At 50.0% G+C, this 19,400-nt stretch overlaps 1 protein-coding gene across 8 annotated transcripts in view; it reads right to left on the bottom strand.

Annotated features, from left to right (window-relative positions):
* Positions 1-19,400, bottom strand: part of LOC139272658 (potassium/sodium hyperpolarization-activated cyclic nucleotide-gated channel 1-like) — a 609,801-nt gene that overhangs the window by 431,693 nt on the left and 158,708 nt on the right. For all 8 annotated transcript variants that reach the window (XR_011594930.1, XR_011594929.1, XM_070888734.1 and 5 more), the window contains 2 exons: positions 17,265-17,358; positions 6,788-6,915 (listed from right to left, as the gene is read on the bottom strand). Coding sequence is in view for 6 of the 8 variants with exons in the window: in XM_070888734.1 (XP_070744835.1) it covers positions 6,788-6,915; positions 17,265-17,358 (222 nt within the window). In the remaining 2 variants the exon portion in view is untranslated. The remainder of the gene's footprint in view (positions 1-6,787; positions 6,916-17,264; positions 17,359-19,400) is intronic.

Below are 19,400 nucleotides of genomic sequence, written 5' to 3'. Positions count from 1 at the left end.
CCATCCATCACAAGCCGAGAGCTGTACCGTACACAATGAGAGAAAGGGTAGAGATCGAGCTAGACCGGCTGCAACGAGAGGGCATCATTTCACTGATCGAGTTCAACGAGTGGGCCAGACCGATCACTCCTGTCCTCAAGGGAGATGGCACCGTCAGAATCTGTGGCGATTACAAAGTAACTATCAACCGTTTCTCCCTGTAGGACCAATACCCACTAACAAAGGCCGATGACCTCTTTGCAACGCTGGTGGGAGAAAAGACGTTCACGAAGCTGGATCTGACTTCAGTCTACATGATGCAGGAACTGGAGGAATCATCGAAGGCCCTCACCTGCATCAACACGCACAAAGGTCTTTTTATTTATAACAGGTGCCCATTTGGACTTCGATCAGCGGCGGCGATATTCCAGAGAAACATGGAAGTCAGTCTTGTACACCGTGGTCTTCCAGGATGACATCTTGGTCACAGGTCGGAACACAGTCGAGCACCTGCAGAACCTGGAGGAGGTTCTTAGCCAACTCAACCACGTGAGACTCAGGCTAAAACGCTCGAAGTATGTTTTCCTGGTGCCTGAAGTGGAGTTCTTGGGAAGGAGGATTGCGGCAGATGGCATCAGACCCACCAACGCGAAGACGGAGGCAATCGAGAACACACCAAGGCCACAGAATGTGACAGAGCTGCGGTCGTTTCTGGGACTCCGGAACTATTTTGGTAACTTCTTACCGGGTCTCAGCACACTGTTAGAATCCCTGTTTTGCAAGAGTAAAGGGACAAATACCAAAGCATCGGCCCGCATCCAGAGATGGGCGCTCACGTTGTCCGCATACAACTACGCCATCCGCCACAGGCCAGGCACAGAAAATTGCGCCGATCCTCTCAGTAGGCTGCCATTGCCCATCACGGGGGTGGAAATGGCGCAGCCCGCAGATCTAGCCATGGTTATGTAAGCATTTAAGAGTGAGCAATCACCCGTCACTGCCCGACAGATCAAAACCTGAACAAGCCAGGACCCCTTATTATCTCTAGCCAAAAGCTGTGTGCTTCACGGGAGCTGGTCCCGTGTCCCAGTAGAAATGCAGGAAGAGATAAAGCGGCGCATAGATGAAATGTCTATACAAGCAGACTGCCTTCTGTGGGGCAATCGAGTAGTGGTCCCCAAGAAGGGCAGAGACACCTTCATCAGTGACCTCCACAGTACCCACCCAGGCATCATAATGATGAAAGCGATAGCCAGATCCCACGTGTGGTGGCCCGGTATCGATGCAGACGTAGAGTCCTGCGTTCACAAATGTAATACATGCTCGCAGTTAAGCAATGTACCCAGGGAGATGCCGCTAAGTTTATGGTCTTGGCCCTCCAAACCATGGTCTAGGGTACACGTCAACTATGCAGGCCCGTTCTTGAGTAAAATGCTCCTGGTGGTTGTGGACACGTATTCCAAGTGGATTAAATGTGAGATAATGTCAGCTAGCATGTCTGCTGCCACTACTGAAAGCCTGCGGGCTATGTTTGCCACACACGGCCTACCCGCTGTCCTGGTGAGTGACAACGGGCCATGTTTTATCAGTGCTGAGTTCAAAGAATTCATGAGCCACAACAGGATCAAACATGTCACATCTGCCATGGTTAAACCAGCGTTCAATGGTCAGGCAGAGAGAGCAGTGCAAACCATCAAGCAAGGCTTGAAGAGGGTAACTGAAGGCTCACTGCAGACTCGCCTATCCCGAGTCCTGCTTAGCTACCGCACGAGACCCCACTCCCTCACTGGGATCCCACCTGCTGAACTGCTCATGAAAAGAGCACTGAAGACAAGGCTCTTGTTAGTTCACTCTGATCTACATGAACAGGTAGAGAGCAGGCGGCTTCAACAAAGTGCATACCATGATAGCGCAAATGTGTCATGCGAGATTGAAATCAATGATTCTGCATTTGTATTGAATTATGGACAAGGTCCCAAGTGGCTTCCTGGCACTGTCGTGGCCAAATGGAGCAGGGTGTTTCGGGTCAAACTTTCAAATGGACTGATTAACCGGAAACACTTGGACCAAATCTAACTCAGATTCATGGACTATCCTGAGCAACCCATCTTGGACCCTACCTTTTTTGATCCCCCAACATACACACCAGTGGCAACCGGCACCACGGTTGACCACGAAGCAGAACCCATCATCCACAGCAGCCCAGCAGGGCCCAACACACCAGGCAGCCCAGCAAGGCCAGCTGCACAGCAGCCCAGCGAGGGCCCAACAAATGATTCAACAATACCAGCTTTCACACATAAGAACATAAGAACATAAGAATTAGGAATAGGAGTAGGCCATCTAGCCCCTCGAGCCTGCTCCGCCATTCAATAAGATCATGGCTGATCTGGCCGTGGACTCAGCTCCACTTACCCGCCCTCTCCCCGTAACCCTTAATTCCCTTATTGGTTAAAAATCTATCTATCTGTGACTTGAATACATTCAATGAGCTAGCCTCAACTGCTTCCTTGGGCAGAGAATTCCACAGATTCACAACCCTCTGGGAGAAGAAATTCCTTCTCAACTCGGGTTTAAATTGGCTCCCTCGTATTTTGAGGCTGTGCCCCCTAGTTCTAGTCTCGCCGACCAGTGGAAACAACCTCTCTGCCTCTATCTTGTCTATCCCTTTCATGATTTTAAATGTTTCTATAAGATCACCCCTCATCCTTCTGAACTCCAACGAGTAAAGACCAAGTCTATTCAATCTATCATCATAAGGTAAACCCCTCATCTCCGGAATCAGCCTAGTGAATTATCTCTGTACCCCCTCCAAAGCCAGTATATCCTTCCTTAAGTAAAGTGACCAAAACTGCACGCAGTACTCCAGGTGCGGCCTCACCAATACCCTATACAGTTGCAGCAGGACCTCCCTGCTTTTGTACTCCATCCCTCTCGCAATGAAGGCCAACATTCCATTCGCCTTCCTGATTACCTGCTGCACCTGCAAACTAACTTTTTGGGATTCATGCACAAGGACCCCCAGGTCCCTCTGCATCTCAGCATGTTGTCATTTCTCCCCATTCAAATAATATTCCCTTTTACTGTTTTTTTTCCCCAAGGTGGATGACCTCACACTTTCCGACATTGTATTCCATCTGCCAAACCTTAGGCCATTCGCTTAACCTATCCAAATCTCTTTGCAGCCTCTCTGTGTCCTCTACACAACCCACTTTTCCACTAATCTTAGTGTCATCTGCAAATGTTGTTACACTACACTCTGTCCCCTCTTCCAGGTCATCTATGTATATTGTAACAGTTGTGGTCCCAGCACTGATCCCTGTGCACACCACTAACAACCGATTTCCAACCCGAAAAGGACCCATTTATCCCGACTCTCTGCTTTCTGTTAGCCAGCCAATTCTCGATCCATGCACACCGATCAACCAGGACAAGAAGGGTCCCAGATCGATTCACATTGTAAATAGTTACACGATTGACTTTGCGGGGGAGCGGGGTGGGGAGTGTTGTTATATATGTAAACTTGTATTTACTCTGTACAGCCACCAGAGGGCTCATCCCCTGGAGTCCCAAGGGATCCCATAATCCATTGGGAGCACAGGTATTTAAGGAGACCTCACAGGTTGGATAGGCACTCTGGAGACCTGCAATAAAAGACAAAGGTCACACTTTACTTTGAGCTCACACTGTTCAGTCTGACTCTTTCTCCATACATAACAGAAAGATAAAGAGAAAGAGAGAGCGAGAGAGAGAGAGGGGGAGGTAAGAGAGGTGGAGGGAAGGGAGGGAGGTGGGTGGTGGGAGGGAAGGGAGGGAGGGGGAGGGGAGAGAAAGAGGGGAGGCAGCAAGGGGGAGAGAGATGGGGGAGCGAGATAGGGGAGGGAGGGGCGAGAGATAGGGGAGGGAAAGAGAGATAGGGGAAGGAGGGGGAGAGAGATAGGGGAGGGGGCGAGAGATAGGGGAGGGAGGGGGCGAGAGATAGGGGAGGGAGGGGGCGAGAGATAGGGGAGGGAGGGGGCGAGAGATAGGGGAGGGAGGGGGCGAGAGATAGGGGAGGGAGGGGGCGAGAGATAGGGGAGGGAGGGGGCGAGAGATGGGGAGGGAGGGGGAGAGAGATAGGGGAGGGAGGGGGAGGGGGAGGGGGAGAGAGATAGGGGAGGGAGGGAGGGGCAGGGAGATAGGTGAGGGAGGGGCACGGAGATAGGGGAGGGAGGGGAGAGAGGGAAGGGAGGGGGAGAGGGAAGGGAGAGGGAGAGGGAAGGGAGAGGGAAGGGAAGGGAAGGGAAGGAGGGAGGGAGGGTGGGAGAGAGAGAGAAAGAGAGAGAGAAAGAGAGAGAGAGAGAGAGAGAGAGAATTAAGGGTGAGGGGCAAGGGAAAGGAAGGGGAGGGGAGGGAGGGAGGGGGAGGGGAGGGAGGGGGAGGGGAGAGAGGGGGGAGGGGAGAGAGGGGAGAGTGAGGGAGGAGGCAGCAAGGGGGAGAGAGATAGGGGAGGGAGGGGGAGAGAGAGGGGGAGGGAGGGGGGAGAGAGAGGGGGAGAGAGAGGGGGAGGGAGGGGGGAGAGAGAGGGGGAGGGAGGGGGGGAGAGAGAGAGGGAGGGAGGGGGAGTGAGAGAGGGGAGGGAAGGAGAGAGAGGGGGGGAGGGAGAGAGAGAGGGGGATGGAGAGAGAGAGGGGGAGGGAGGAGAGAGGAGGGGAGTAGAGGGAGGGGGAGAGAGGGTAGGGAGGGGTGGGAGAGAGGGGAGGGAGGGGGAGAGAGAGGGGAGGGAGGAGGACAGAGAGAGGGAAGGGAGGGGGAGTGGAGGAAGGGAAGGGGATGGGAGAGAGGGAGGGGAGGAAGGGAGGGGAAAGAGTGAGGGAGACAGGGAGGGGGAGAGAGAGAGGGGAGGGAGGGGAAAGGGAGAAAGAGAGAGGAGGGAGGGGGAGAGAGAGAGGGGAGGGAGGGGGAGAGAGAGAGGGGAGGGAGGGGGAAGAGAGAGGGGAAGGAGGGGAGAGAGCAAGAGAAAGGGGAGGAAGGGGAGAAAGAGAGGGGGAGGGAGGGGGTGAGAAGAGGGGAAGAGAGAGGAGACGGAGGGGGAGAGAGAAGAAAGAGGGGAGGGAGGGGGAGAAAGAGGGGGAAGAGAGAGGAGACGGAGGGGGAGAGAGAGAGAAGAAAGAGGGGAGGGAGGGGGAGAAAGAGGGGAGGGAGGGGGAGAGAGAGAGAGAGAGAGAGAGAGAGAGAGAGAGAGAGAGAGAGAGGAGCGCGAGAGAGAGAGAGAGAGAAAGGGAGCGATGGAAGGAGAGAGGGAGGGAGTGATGGAGGGGGGGAGAGCGAGTGATGGAGGGGGAGTGAGTGATGGAGGGTGTGAGAGGGAGTGATAGGGAGTGATGGAGGGGAGAGAGGGAGTAATGGAGGGAGTGATGGAGGGGGAGAGAGAGGGAGTGATGGAAGGGGAGGGAGAGATTGGAGGGAGGGTGAGAGAGATTGGAGGGAGGGAAAGAGAAATAGGAGGGAGGGGGAGAGAGACGGGGAGGGAGGGTGAAGAAGAGGGGAGAGGGTGGGAGAGGGAGGGACGGTTGGGGAGAGAGTGACAGTGATGAGGGGGAGCGAGAGAGTGAAGCGAGGGTGGGAGGGAGTGGGTGGAGAGAGAGATGGTTGGGGAGAGAGAAGGTTGAGGGAGAGAGACGGTTGAGGGAGAGAGACAGTTGGGGAGAGAGGGTGGGGAGAGAGCGCGAGAGAGGGAGGTAAGTAGGGAGGGGGAGAGAGGAGTAGATTGGGAGGGATGGAGGGAGGTGGAGGGAGGGAGGGGGAGTGATGAGGAGGAGGGACTGAGACAGACAGAGAGAGAGGGAGGAAGGGAGGGAGAAAGGAGAGATGGGGAGAGAGGGGAGATAGGGAGGGAGAGAGGGGGAGAGAGGCAGGGAGGGAGGGAGAGGGAGAATGGGAGGGGAGGGAGGGGAAAGGGGGAGAGGGGGCGAGACGGAGGAAGGGAAGTGGAGAGAGGAAGGGTGGAGAGAGGGTAGGTGGTGGAGAGAGGGTAGGTGGGAGAGAGAGGGTAGGTGGGAGAGAGAGGGTAGGTGGTGGAGAGAGGGTAGGTGGTGGAGAGAGGGTAGGTGGGAGAGAGAGGGTAGGTGGGAGAGAGAGGGTAGGTGGTGGAGAGAGGGTAGGTGGGAGAGAGAGGGTAGGTGGGAGAGAGAGGGTAGGTGGTGGAGAGAGGGTAGGTGGGAGAGAGAGGGTAGGTGGGAGAGAGAGGGTAGGTGGGAAAGAGAGGGTGGGTGGGAAAGAGAGAGAGGGTGGGTGAGAGAGAAAGGGTGGGAGGGAGGGAGAGCGTAGGAGGGGGAGAGAGCATGGGAGGCAGAAGGTGGGAGAGGAGAGTGGGAGGGTGGGAAGGAAAGGAAAGGTGGGATGGAACGGGTGGGTGGGAGGGTGAAAGGAGAGGAAGGATGGGAGGGGGAAGGAGAGGGAGGGTGGAAGGCGGAAGGAGACGGAAGGGAGAGGGAGGGTGGGAGGGGGAGACGAAATGTGGGAGGGTGAGAAAGGGAGGGAGAGAAAGGGGAGAGAGAGAGCGAGAGGGAGGGGAGGGAGAGAGGGAGAGAGGACATCAGCATTGATTCTATCGACGAAGAAAATGATAACTGTCGCAAGAAAGATTCTAATTTGACTGTAAATGTTTTGCGGCTCTCTTCCAATACATACAGAATATACATAGAACAGCGTTCCAGCTATCTATTAAGTATCCTTAGCTTGAATTTAAGTTTCAATTTAATATCATTTTCAATTAACTAAATTTATGTAAAAATGCTTTAATATGATTTTGAATTAAAAATAGTACCTTTTCTCTGTAAACACGTCTGCTTGAATCAGAATTGGCAACCATTGCTGTGACCTGAGCTAACAGTAAAGCATACATGATAGACCCAGTTAGCATGCTGAGGTTCAGAATCCAGATTTCAGTAACTCCTAAACACAAAAAATATAAAGAAAACTCAGAAATGTGATTACATACTAATCATGCCAGGCCAATTGATAACATTGGCACATATTCTAGAGGGCTCAATTTTCCCCAATGCCATTTTTTGGCATTGTGCAAGAGTTACGCCCTTTTTATTGGCCCTGACAACTCCAAAAAAATAACGAGCAAGTTTCCCCGTTCTATTTTTTGAAATTGGCGACGTGCAGCCTGTCCTTTGGCTTCTGGGGGGGTGGAGACTAACGTCTGCGCCGAAAAAACGATGCCCCCCCTTCTGCGCATGTGTGAAACAAAAAGGAAGTTTTTGACGTGATTGCGATAGGTGCGCATGCCCAGTACAGCTCCCGGTCTGCATTCGGCCACTAGGCTGATTCCGGAGATGAGGGGGTTACCTTATGATGATAGATTGAGTAGACTACTGGGTCTTTACTTGTTGGAGTTCAGAAGGATGAGGGGTGATCTTATAGAAACATTTAAAATAATGAAAGGGATAGACAAGATAGAGACAGAGAGATTGTTTCCACTGGTCGGGGAGACTAGAACTAGGGGGCACAGCCTCAAAATACGGGGGAGCCAATTTAAAAACGAGTTGAGAAGGAATTTCTTCTCCCAGAGGGTTGTGAATCTGTGGAATTCTCTGCCCAAGGAAGCAGTTGAGGCTAGCTCATTGAATGTATTCAAGTCACAGATCGATAGATTGTTAACCAATAAGGGAATTAAGGGTTACGGGGAGCGGGCGGGTAAGTGGAGCTGAGTCCACGGCCAGATCAGCCATGATCTAGTTGAATGGCGGAGCAGGCTCGAGGGGTTAGATGGCCTACTCCTGTTCCTAATTTTTATGTTCTTATGTTCTCATCTCAGTCCTAAATGGCCTACCCCTTATCCTAAGACTATGTCCCCTGATTCTGGACTTCCCCAACATCGGGAACATTCTTCCCACATCTAACCTGTCCAGTCCTGTCAGAATCTTATACGTTTCTAAACTCCAGTGAATAAAGGCCCAGTTGATTCAGTCTCTCCTCATATGTCAGTCTAGCCATCTCTGGAATCAGTCTGGTGAACCTTCGCTGCACTCCTTCAATAGCAAGAACGTCCTTCCTCAGGTTGGGAGACCAAAACTGAACACAATATTCCAGGTGAGGCCTCACCAAGGCCCTGTACAACTGCAATAAGACCTCCCTGCTCCTATACTCAAATCCCCTAGCCATGAAGGCCAACATACCATTTGCCTTCTTCACCGCCTGCTGTGCCTGCATGCCAACTTTCAATGACTGATGAACCATGACACCCAGGTCTCGTTGCACCTCCCATTTTCCTAATCTGCCGCCATTCAGATAATATTTTACCTTCGTGTTTTTGCCCCCAAAATGGATAACCTCACATTTATCCACAATATACTGCATCTGCCATGCATTTGCCCACTCACCTAACCTGTCCAAGTCACCCTGCAGCCTCTTAGCGTCCTCCTCACAGCTCACACTGCCACCAATAAACTTGGTGATATTACACTCAATTCCTTCATCTAAATCGTTAATGTATATTGTAAAGAGCTGGGGTCCCAGCACTGAGCCCTACGGCACTCCACTAGTCACTGCCTGCCATTCTGAAAAGGACCCATTTATCACGACTCTCTGCTTCCTGTCTGCCAACCAGTTCTCTATCCACATCAGTACATTACCCCCAATATCATATGCTTTGATTTTGCACAACAATCTCTTGTGCGGTACCTTGTCAAAAGTCTTTTGAAAGTCCAAATACACCACATCCACTTGTTCTCCCTTGTCCACTCTACTAGTTACATCCTCAAAAAATTCCAGAAGATTCATCAAGCATGATTTCCCTTTCATAAATCCATGCTGACTTGGACCGATCCTGTCACTGCTTTCCAAATGCGCTGCTATTTCATCCTTAATGATTGATTCCAACATTTTCCCCACTACTGATGTCAGGCTAACTGGTCTATAATTATCTGTTTTCTCTCTTCCTCCTTTTTTAAAAAGTGGTGTTACATTAGCTGCCCTCCAGTCCATAGGAACTGATCCAGAGTCGATAGACTGTTGGAAAATGATCACCAATGCATCCACTATTTCTAAGGCCACTTCCTTAAGTACTCTGGGATGCAGACTATAGGGCCCCGGAGATTTATCGGCCTTCAATCCCACCAATTTCCCTAACACAATTTCCCAATTAATAAGGATATCCTTCAGTTCCTCCTTCTCACTAGACCCACTGTCGCTAGTACATCCGGAAGGTTATTTGTGTCTTCCTTCGTGAGACAGAACCGAAGTATTTGTTCATTTGGTCTGCCATTTCTTTGTTCCCCATTATAAATTCACCTGAATCCGACTGCAAGGGACCTATGTTTGTCTTCACTAATCTTTTTCTCTTCACATATTTATAGAAGCTTTTGCAGTCAGTTTTTATGTTAGTAGGAACAACATCCGGGAGGGCACTGAGCACCTCGAGTCTCGTCGCCAAGAGCATGCGGGGGGAAATCAAGCACAGACAGCGGAAGGAGCATGTGGCAAACCAGACTCCCCACCCACCCTTTCCCTCAACTACTGTCTGCCCCACCTGTGACAGGGACTGTAATTCCCACATTGGACTGTACAGCCACCTGATAACTCACTTTTAGTGGAAGCAAGTCTTCTTCGATTTCGAGCAACTGCCTATAAGGATGATGATCTGAACTCTGTGAGGCTGAAATTGACCTCCGGAGGAGGCAGCGTACCTGGGCGAGGTCTGAGTAGGATCAAAGTGAGAGAAACTCAACAGAGACAAAATTCGAAAGAGTGACGTCAGAGTAGTAAAAGTTACGTCAGCACAAGGGAAGGATCTGATTGGTGAGTAGCTGGTGAGTGTTTTTTTGTTAAGTTTTAAGTTTATTTCTGCTGGGTTAGTTCTTAGTCAAGTGGGCAGAACAATGGCAAATGGAATTTAATCCGAAGAAGTCTGAAGGGATGTATTTGGGGAGAGCACTTACCTCCTGGATCCAGCAGTCCTCACCTCACTTTCGCTGGCAAGGCCTGCAAAGCCAGACCAGCTAAAGTTAAATTCAAAATGGAGGTTAGATCTGAGGTTTCCAGCCTCATTATAATAGTTAAATGGTCGCCCGCCTCCTGGGAGCGGCTTGGCTTCCCCCCCTCCCCCCCCCAATTAAAACCAGAAGTCGGTGAGTTGGAGGCAGATTCTGTCGGGATTCAGATTTTTAACACTTTAGGGGAGAAATTGGAGTCATTTGTGGCTCCAGTGAGTGTCTCCAGGGGGCGCTAATGGGAGGCACAAATGACTTTGCGACTGGGCGTGGTGCAGCTAATGACTCCTGCTAATTTCGGCAGGTGTGTAGCAGTGGCGCTGCAGCATTGCGCCTTGATCTCCTGCACCCAGGGCTCGTGATGTTATCACCGTGCGCTACGTGTAGTGCTGCTGAGCCGTACACCTGGCTCCTGCCCCAGAAAGGAAGTAGACTGTTTAATTTAGACCTTTTGGGGGTGGTAACCCCAATTTATCGCGAGAGGCAAGATTTTTACGCTGGCGCAAAGTTTAGCGCCTCGCAAGTGTTACCGCCAAACAGGAGGGGTACCGAATTTCTATGCCTATAACTTCCCGCTCAACCCCATGCCCATCCTTTTTTTTTTAAACATAAAAATTCCCTCCAGAGACAGCTTCATCTCATTACCTCTGTCATGTATGTAGCCACCAGTTGGTGCCATTGTTGGAGGCCACTGAGCAGCACACATATAAAAGGCCAGCCATTTTGAGAGTCAGGCGCTTTGGGCCGAAATAAAGCAGAAGCAAGGTTGTATCTTACTTAGTTAAATAGTACTCAGTTTGAACCTTTATTGCATATATAACACCCTCTTGCCAGAGAAAAGCAGACGGAGCAAGCACAAGGATTTGCTCGAGTTGCAGGCTTCTCCATGGTACAGGGTCGCATTGATTGCATGCACATTGCTTTGCATGCGCCTAATGTAAACTCGGCCATTTTCCTGTACCGAAAGGGATTCCACTCCCTCAATATGCAGCTGATGTGTGGCCACGGGAAGCGCATCATCCAGTTGAATGCCCATTATCCTGGTAGTAGTCACAATTCCTTCATTCGACGGCAGTCCTCTGTGCCCCCTGTATATGAATCGCCACGGCAAGTTAAGGGCTGGCTACTGGGGGACAAGGGTTATTCACGGTTCATGACTCTGGTTCGGAATCCACGTACACTTCCACAGCAGGCCTACGAGAGCCTTGCTGCCACAAGAAATATTGTAGAACACACCGTATGAGGGAACAGCCCTTGCCACCATCCATCAGGTGAGAAGCTGAGGAGCAGACGCATGAGGAGGAGGAAGTGGAAGTGCAAGAAGGAATTGGTGGAACAGGAAGAGTAAGGGAAGCTACAATGTGGACAGCCCCTTTCTGCCTGCCTCAACATGATGAAATAAGTAATGAACGATATCAGTAATCTCAACCATACCTCTCCATTCACCAACAGTTCCATGCTCCTTATCTTTCCTCTATCACTGGCCATCATCATCATAGATAGTCCCTTGGAATCGAGGAAGACTTTCTTCCACTCTTAAAATGAGTCCTTAGGTGGCTGGACAGTCCAATACGAGAGCCACAGTCCCTGTCACAGGTGGGACAGAGAGTCATTGAGGTAAGGAAGGGTGGGACAGATTTGCCGCATGCTCTTTCCACTGCCTGTACTTGATTTCTGCATGCTCTCGGCTATGAGATTCGAGGTGCTCAGCTCCCTCCCAGATGCACTTCCTCCACTTAGGGTGGTCTTTGACCAGGGACTCCCAGATGTCAATGGGGATGTTGCACTTTAACAGGGAGACTTTGAGGGTGTCCCTGTAATGTTTCCTCTGCCCACCTTTGGCCTTACACTAATCATCCGTAAGACAAAAGGTCCTCCACCAGCCTATCCTCGCCGCACAGCACTGCCCCCCAGTCGTCAAGATCCATGGCGCAGCCCTGGACAATGTGGACCATTTCCCATGTCTCAGGAGCCACTTTTCAACAAGAGCAGACATTGAGGACGAGATTCTGTAGTGTCCTTAGATGCTCTAGTAATGACTCCATGAGGCAGTGTGTTGTACTTGAACTGTAGTGACATTAGTCCTTTATTAGTTATCTCCAGAATGAGCATCGCACCTGGTGGCCTGCCTTTTATACTAGGCCAGGCACATCTGTACAGGTAACCTACAAGTCTCCCACTGCTGTGCCCTCTGGTGGCACACCTTGTGATAGTACAAACAGTAGCCATGTATGAAACATGACATCACTCCCCCCTGAGCCTTCAGTGCAAATTGCCTCTGCATTGACTGTGCTCTGGGCTTAGCTCTATGTGGGCTCTGTCTGGTTGACCCTTGGCGGGGTCACTTCAACCTTGGGTGAGTAGTTGGTGCAGTAGCGTGCTGGTAGTTGTTGTTTGTGTGTGTGTCCCTGACCACTCCATTCTCCGCACCACCCCCTCCCCCCCCACCCCACATTGATTATGGCGGGGGCGCCTGGCATTCATGTACATTCAAGTTCAGGAAAGTGGGTTTTGCATTATTTTTTGTGGTTCCGTGGTGCAACAAGTATGTTAGATGCCTTATCGATGCAGTGACCAGTGCGTGAGGACAAGCTAGTTCCGGAACTGCTGGCTTGTGTCCCTGCAGTCTGGTGGCGACTCAGTGCCTGGTGCTGGCAGTGGGAACCCGGTTGGCTCGCGTAGCCTGCTCTTGGGGCTGTTGCCATGGTCCCTAGCATCAGGACGGTTCACAGATGCCTGTGACCTCCCTGTCCTTTCTTTGCGCCCCGGGTCGCTGCTGCTTCCTGAGGAGCTGTCGTCAAGCAGTACACAGGGAACAGCTGACTTGCTGATCTGAGCGTCGTTTGGTTTGGGATCCTGGATGGTGCCTGTTTCTGTTGGGGGAACAATGGCAGGTGACCCTACATCTACGGGTATGGCCTTGGTGGCAATGGGGTCTAGGGAGTGCGCCTTAGTACAGTCTGCTCCTTCAGGCTCGTGGCAGTTGGTCCCATCGGTTGTCTGAGAGGTGGAGCCAACCAGGAACATGGTATCGATACCGGTGCCCTTGCCCTGCTGAGGTCGCTTGCTCTGCAGCTCGTGTGTGTCAGCTGCTTGTGGCCACACTCCATGGTGCATGAATCTGCAATAGCATTGGGTAGCTCGCTGGACCTGTGTGCTCCCGATGGGTGTCTGCCCGCTGCATTGGCTGCGTGCAGTTGAAATCCTGCATCGCACAACTTTTCCTTACTTATGATGGACACTCTGAATCTGATCGCGATCGCGATCACGCGACTTTTCCTTGCTGGTTGCATGTGCACAGTTCAGATCATCAATTACGCATTTTACAGAATCGCGCGACTTTTCCTCGCTGGTTGCATGTATACAATTCAGATTATTAGTTACACATTTTACATGATCACTTACACATTTTGTCTCTGACTTACAGTTACTACTACATTGCTTGAGTGTGTGGAACTGTCCCTTTAATTATAGTGGGTTGCAGGCCTCCTTTAAGAGAGCCTTGCTTTCTTTACCCCAATCCGCTTCTCCGTTTGGTGCCACGTGTTGCTCCGTCAGCGCTGCACCTCATGGTCTGGCCACGGCCATCTTTTTCTTCAGCGCCTCACCTTGTGGTTTGCGCGCCATCGTTCCTCCATCCACGATGTCGACTGTGGTGATCCTCTTCTCCCCGGGTCTGCCTCCGAAGCTGGGAAATCGGCTCTGGATCCTATTTTCTTCCTCTGGAGTCCTGCCACTGGTGTCTGGAAGATGTGTTCGGGTCGTCTCAGTTGGATCATTCCACGCAGTCATGCTGAGCGGTCTGTGTCTCAGGTGCCGTGCTGGTCTGCTCTCCGATGCCAGGTCCACTCTTAGGTGAGGGCTTGCTTTGCCTCTGAACGCAGAGGACGTCGATCGCTGGAAGTGGGAAGTCTTCCCACTTCCAGTGGATCTTCTCCATCCACCTTCTGCTGAGCAGCGTTGGTCCATCACCTGCAACAATCCACAGAGGTAACTTGTGCACCGTGCCATCATGGAGTACCTTTACATTCGCACTATCAACGACTGGGATAATTTCATCGGTGTAGGTGCGCAGCTCTGCCTGAACCGGGACCAACTCGATCGTTCAGCCTGATTTTCCCATAGCCTCTCAAAGGCTCCTTGATTCATCACTAACTGGCTCGCCCTCGTGTCCACTTCCATGAAGACTGGAATTCCCTCTATCTCGACTTCCATGTTCAACGGGGAAATCTCAGTGGTGCAGGTAAACATGCTATGTACCTCCCCACGGGACTGGGCTGCCTCTTTGCCTATCGATTCATAATCCACGCCGGATTCATGGTCATTTGTAGACTCTTCATCGACAGAGTGAGTCATATTTCTCTTACACATTCGTTGGAGGTGGCCCTTTGTACTACGGCACTGATGAGCCCTGTGATTCCCTTTGCAATGCCAGCATGGTGCTACTCGATTAGCTTCCCTCAGCGGACTCTGAGTTAAGGGACTCGGGGGGCCTGTTCTTTCTTCCGAGAGGGTCCATGCTCTACAGTCCAGCCTCTAAACGGCACCACTCTGTGCACAGTACCTGCCGGGTTTGAGTCCTGAGGGTGAGTCATCTGCCTAGAGTCGCAGGTCGAGGTCATGAATGACTGGCTCACAGAGGTGGCCTTCTGCAGTGTGACTGTGGTATCCACCGACAGTAGCTTGTGAAGAAGGCCCTCATGGCCAATTTCAATGACAAAAATGTCCCGCAGTGCTTCATTGAGGTAGGTGCCAAACTCGCACGGTGCCGCCAGCCTTCTGAGGTCTGCGGCGTACTTCGCGATTTCCTGGCCTTCGGGCCGTCGGTGGGTGTAGAACCAGTGTGTGGCTGTGAGGATGTTCTCCTTGGCCTCGAGTTGCTCATGGATCAGGGTTCCGAGCTCCTTGTATGACTTGGTCGTTGTCTTCGCTGGTGCCAGCAAGTCCCTGACAAGGCCATAGACGGTGGGCCCACAACTGGTTAGCAAGATAGCTCGGCGCTTATCAGTCAGTGTGGCCGGGTCATCTCCTGCCAGGTCGTTTGTGTGAAGAAATGTTCTAGCCTCTCCACAAAGGCATCCCAATCATCACCATCGGCGAACTGCTCCAACATACCAAGGGTAGCCATTTTCGCGTGAAAGTTCATTATCTCGTCACCAATTGTAGATGCTCTTGTAATGACTCCACGAGGCAGTGTGTTGTACTTGAACTGCAGTGACCGTAGTCCTTTATTAGTTAACTCCAGAGTGAGGATCACACCTGGTGGCCTGCCTTTTATACTAGGCCAGGCACACCTGTACAGGTAACCTATGAGTCTCCCACTGCTGTGCCCTCTGGTGGCACACCTTGTGATAGTACCAACAGTAGCCATGTAGGATACATGACAGATTCAACACCGCCTCCAGTGCGCCAGTGCAGGCTTCAGCCGCCTGAGGAAAAGAGCGTTCGAAGACCGGGCCCTCAAATCTACCACCAAGCTCATGGACTACAGGGCTGTTGTAATACTCGCCCTCTTGTGTGGCTCAGAGACATGGACCATGTACAGTAGACACCTCAAGTCACTGGCCATAATATCGTCCTCTTGCCAACAACACAAACATTAAAACCACCAGAAAACGCTCATTCCAATCCAAATTTATACATTCAATTGAGTAAAGCAAACAAAAATAAATGGATTACCCTTGTGCATTCCCTTAGTGCCCGTCTTCCATGTGCTTTTGCCCATCAGAGTGATCCTACGAGGTGCTTCCCCAGTGGCTGCAGCATGGCTGGTGGAAGGCTGCTGACCTTCAATTGAGGAGACTGCAGATGAACTTGGAGCATGACCTCGAGCAGCTCTGGGCCGAGAGGACCCGGTTCATTCTGTACCATTTCGGCATGGGCTGGCTGATGGGCAATAAGCAAGGGTACTGGTGGAGTGGCAGGGATTAGAGCAGGAATGCTGTCATCCTGAGATAGCACAGCAAGTTTGCGCTCTATGGAGCCATTGCTATTCTCCCAGGGTGACACCTCAGCAATCCTGCTGATCTGTTGGAGAACAGTAGATGGACTGCTGTGCAACCTTACAAGCCCTTTTGAACAGTGGTAGCCAGAGCCAAGTCTGAGCTTGCATGGCAGCAGTCTGAGCATCTACTGCAGCATTCAAACCTTTGATGGAAGCTGCTTGTGGTGCAATGGAAGCTGTGACATGGCCATCAGATGTAGTATCATGATGGGTTCCACAGGCGTGCTGATGGAAGTGACCAGCCATTCCATGTTGGAAAGGATGGACTCCAAGCTCTGCGCATAGCTCTGTGCCAAGTTGGTGCCGGACTCCTCCAAGACATCGAGCCCAGGCTTTCTGGCAGGCTTTCCAGTGTACCAAACATTTGGTTGTGTACTCCCACTGTATCCTGGACCATCGAAGATCTCATCTGTATCCTCTACAGCAGAACTAGTGTGCGATCTCACCATCCGGCAAGCTAGCATGCGCTATTATTTCCGCCCGCCCTGACTCCTCCGCACTTGTCTCATCACGTATAGATCCCTCCTCTAACTTACTGCCTCAAGTACGCGCACCACAATCTCCGCGCCCATTTTCAGGTTTTATCCAATTTATCCCACAGCATCTCAGAAAACGCAGCACTCTATCAGTACTGCTTGTCAACCTAGATTAAGTCTTGGAGTGGTGTTTGAACCCAGAACCTCTTGACTCAGAGGCAAGAGTGAACGTAGATGAACAAATATTTTATGTTCCAAAGGAATGTCCCTTTCTCCCCCGCACCACCCCCCCCCCCCACCCCAGAAGAAAGATACGCATTTGGAACTGATAGCTAAGAATTGAAAGTGAGGGTTGGAAAGTAGAAACGCCAATAGAGTTGTTCACTAGTTGCAAGAAAGACATCAATTTTTGATTAAAGGTTGCCAATATTGAAATCTTTCTAAAAAATGGATGTGTTATCTTTATAATTATTTTATCAGGTTCAATATGTGGGTTTAGAATGCTTACATAAAGCAGGAGCTATAAAAAGGCCTTATTATGCTGAGCCCCAGCATCTTCTATTATACATAGTCCTTCACAAGATCATCACACCACCTCTAATCAAACTTGGTAGTATTTGCATCTATAGAAACTACCATTGAAGAAGCTTAAAGACAATCTCTTTATAGTCTCCTTTGGACATTATTTGTTAGAATTGTTCTTTGGATAGGTTATACATGCATGTTTATCATAGCCAAAAGATTTTTTTAAATTATTGTAAAAGGGTCACCTGTTTTTCTTCTTGATAATTAATATATAAAGATTTAAAGTTATGCGATTTTTACCTTCAGGCAATTGGAGAGCTCCATAATCAAGGCACATCATGTGACAAAGAGCCCTGAAAATAGCATATGTATATTGCACTCGTATAGGTGCGTTCTATGAAGGAATAAAACAAATTAGTGTGTCAAATTGTCATACAATTATAGGATCGGAATAACACTCAAAAAGAAACAAACATAACATTAGTGGAACCCTGGCTCCTCTAAACCAGTTCCTTCAAAAAGCTATGATGTCAATTGGAAGCTCTGGGAACCAATGTGCAAGATCTGACCACTGATCTGGGTTCAACAGACCTTCCGTGATGGATCCTGATGTAGACGCCAAGTACGATCTGAGAAGTAGGTCCATCACAGCTAAATACAAGATCACTAAATAACACAGTTCTCTACTCCTGAATCTTATGAATGATCTATGACATCAAGGAAACCAGAAGCAAGAAGTGCAGGAACTTTCACTGCAAAGGTTCAACAGGCTGTCCAGTGCAAGTGCCTTGTGTTTCTGAAATCTTAAGAACTCTAATTGCCTCTTGTTTTACTAATATTCATATAGTCCATCTCCAGATTGCCCCATTTCTTGAAAATAGAAATTATTGACTGTGTGGAGGTTTCAATCTTTTCCATGCTGAGAATGTTCTTTGCCTTGTCATGCTCGGGGTTGAGCTGATGGATCAATGAAACTCAATTTAGACAAGTACACATTTGCTTAGCAATCAAACAGAGCCAGGAACCAGGTCAAAAATTGTTAATTAGCACGCCACAGTTCTATTGCTAGTTCACATTTTATGGCACATGATGCTTTTGATCCTTAAAGTGGTTCAAGGCCAGAAAAACTGCTCAGAACTTATCAAGACATTTAAGATAGAAAGGGACGAGATAATTAATAAAGTAGTTAAGCTGGTCCGGATGGATTGCATCTACGCATAATAAAATAAGTTAGGGAAGAGATAGCAGAGCCACTATTATATATTTACAAAAATTCATTAGAAAAGGGAATAGTGCCAGAGGACTGGCTCACAATCAATGTTATTCTTATATGTAAATAGAGAGATATGACAAGTCCAGAGAACTATAGACCAGGGGGAGACACTACTACCTCCTGCAAAATTAGCGGAGGCGCATACCGGCAGCACCATGGGCCGCTGCGCTAGCGATGATGTCATCGCGTGCGCAGAGACCCGTTTTCGCCCTGCAGTAGAAATTGGCTAGCACCCCATGAGGCCGTCATGGGCGATGTCACCGCCAGCTTCACAGGTCGCAAACTGGGCTGCACTACACTCGTGGGGCAAAAAGTAAAGGAGAAGTGCGCAACGTCATTTATTTTTCACAGCCGACTTACTGGACCGGCCTTTCATTGTCCATTTCGCGGGGTCCATGCCACGATGGTGCAGCCCCGGTCCCATCCCCGAGAAATGGAGCATCCGACATTGCGCTCCACTTCCTCTCAGGGTCGATAACCCCAATTTCGCAGCCGGAACGAGACTTCCGCCCCCAGACATGGCGATACCGAATTTCGGCCCGCAGATGCCTTAATGCCAGTGGTAGGAAAAGTAATGGAATCTTTACTCAATGATGTAACAGAAAAATATCTAGACACTAAAAATACAATAAAGCGTAGTCAGCATGGATTTCTAAAGGAAAGGTCATGCTTAACCAGCCTTATTGAATTATTTAACGAAATAACAGAAAAAATAGATAACAGTAATGCAGTAGCTGTAATATACTTAGATTTTCAAATGGCAGACTCATGACTCAGGTCAGGGCATATAGAGTCAGGGGACAAGTCGAAGAATAGATTGTAACCTGCCTACAGAAAAGAAAATAGAAAGTAGGGATTAAAGGTATTTACTCTGATTAAGGAATTATAATTACTGCTCCAGTTTTCCTCTTTCATTCACTAGATTCAAGAAAGGTAGCAATTTTTATGAGTTAAGTAGCTAGTTAGCTACTTCAGAAATGTGCAACCCACATAATTAGAGAAACTAAGGGCCCAAGTTTCCACAAGAAAAAAAACGGGCGCCCCTCCGAGCTGGGCGCCCGTTTTTCGCGCCTAAAACGGCGCCTAAAAAAATCCTCGGTATTCTCCACCTACTTACAGGTCCTCTGGCCCTCGGCACAGCCAGCACGAGCTGTGGGGGGGTG

Source organism: Pristiophorus japonicus, chromosome 9 (genome assembly GCF_044704955.1).
Source record: "Pristiophorus japonicus isolate sPriJap1 chromosome 9, sPriJap1.hap1, whole genome shotgun sequence".
Lineage (NCBI taxonomy): Eukaryota > Metazoa > Chordata > Chondrichthyes > Pristiophoridae > Pristiophorus > Pristiophorus japonicus.
The sequence above is the reverse complement of the archived record's forward strand: the minus strand, read 5'-3'. Positions and strand labels throughout refer to the sequence as shown.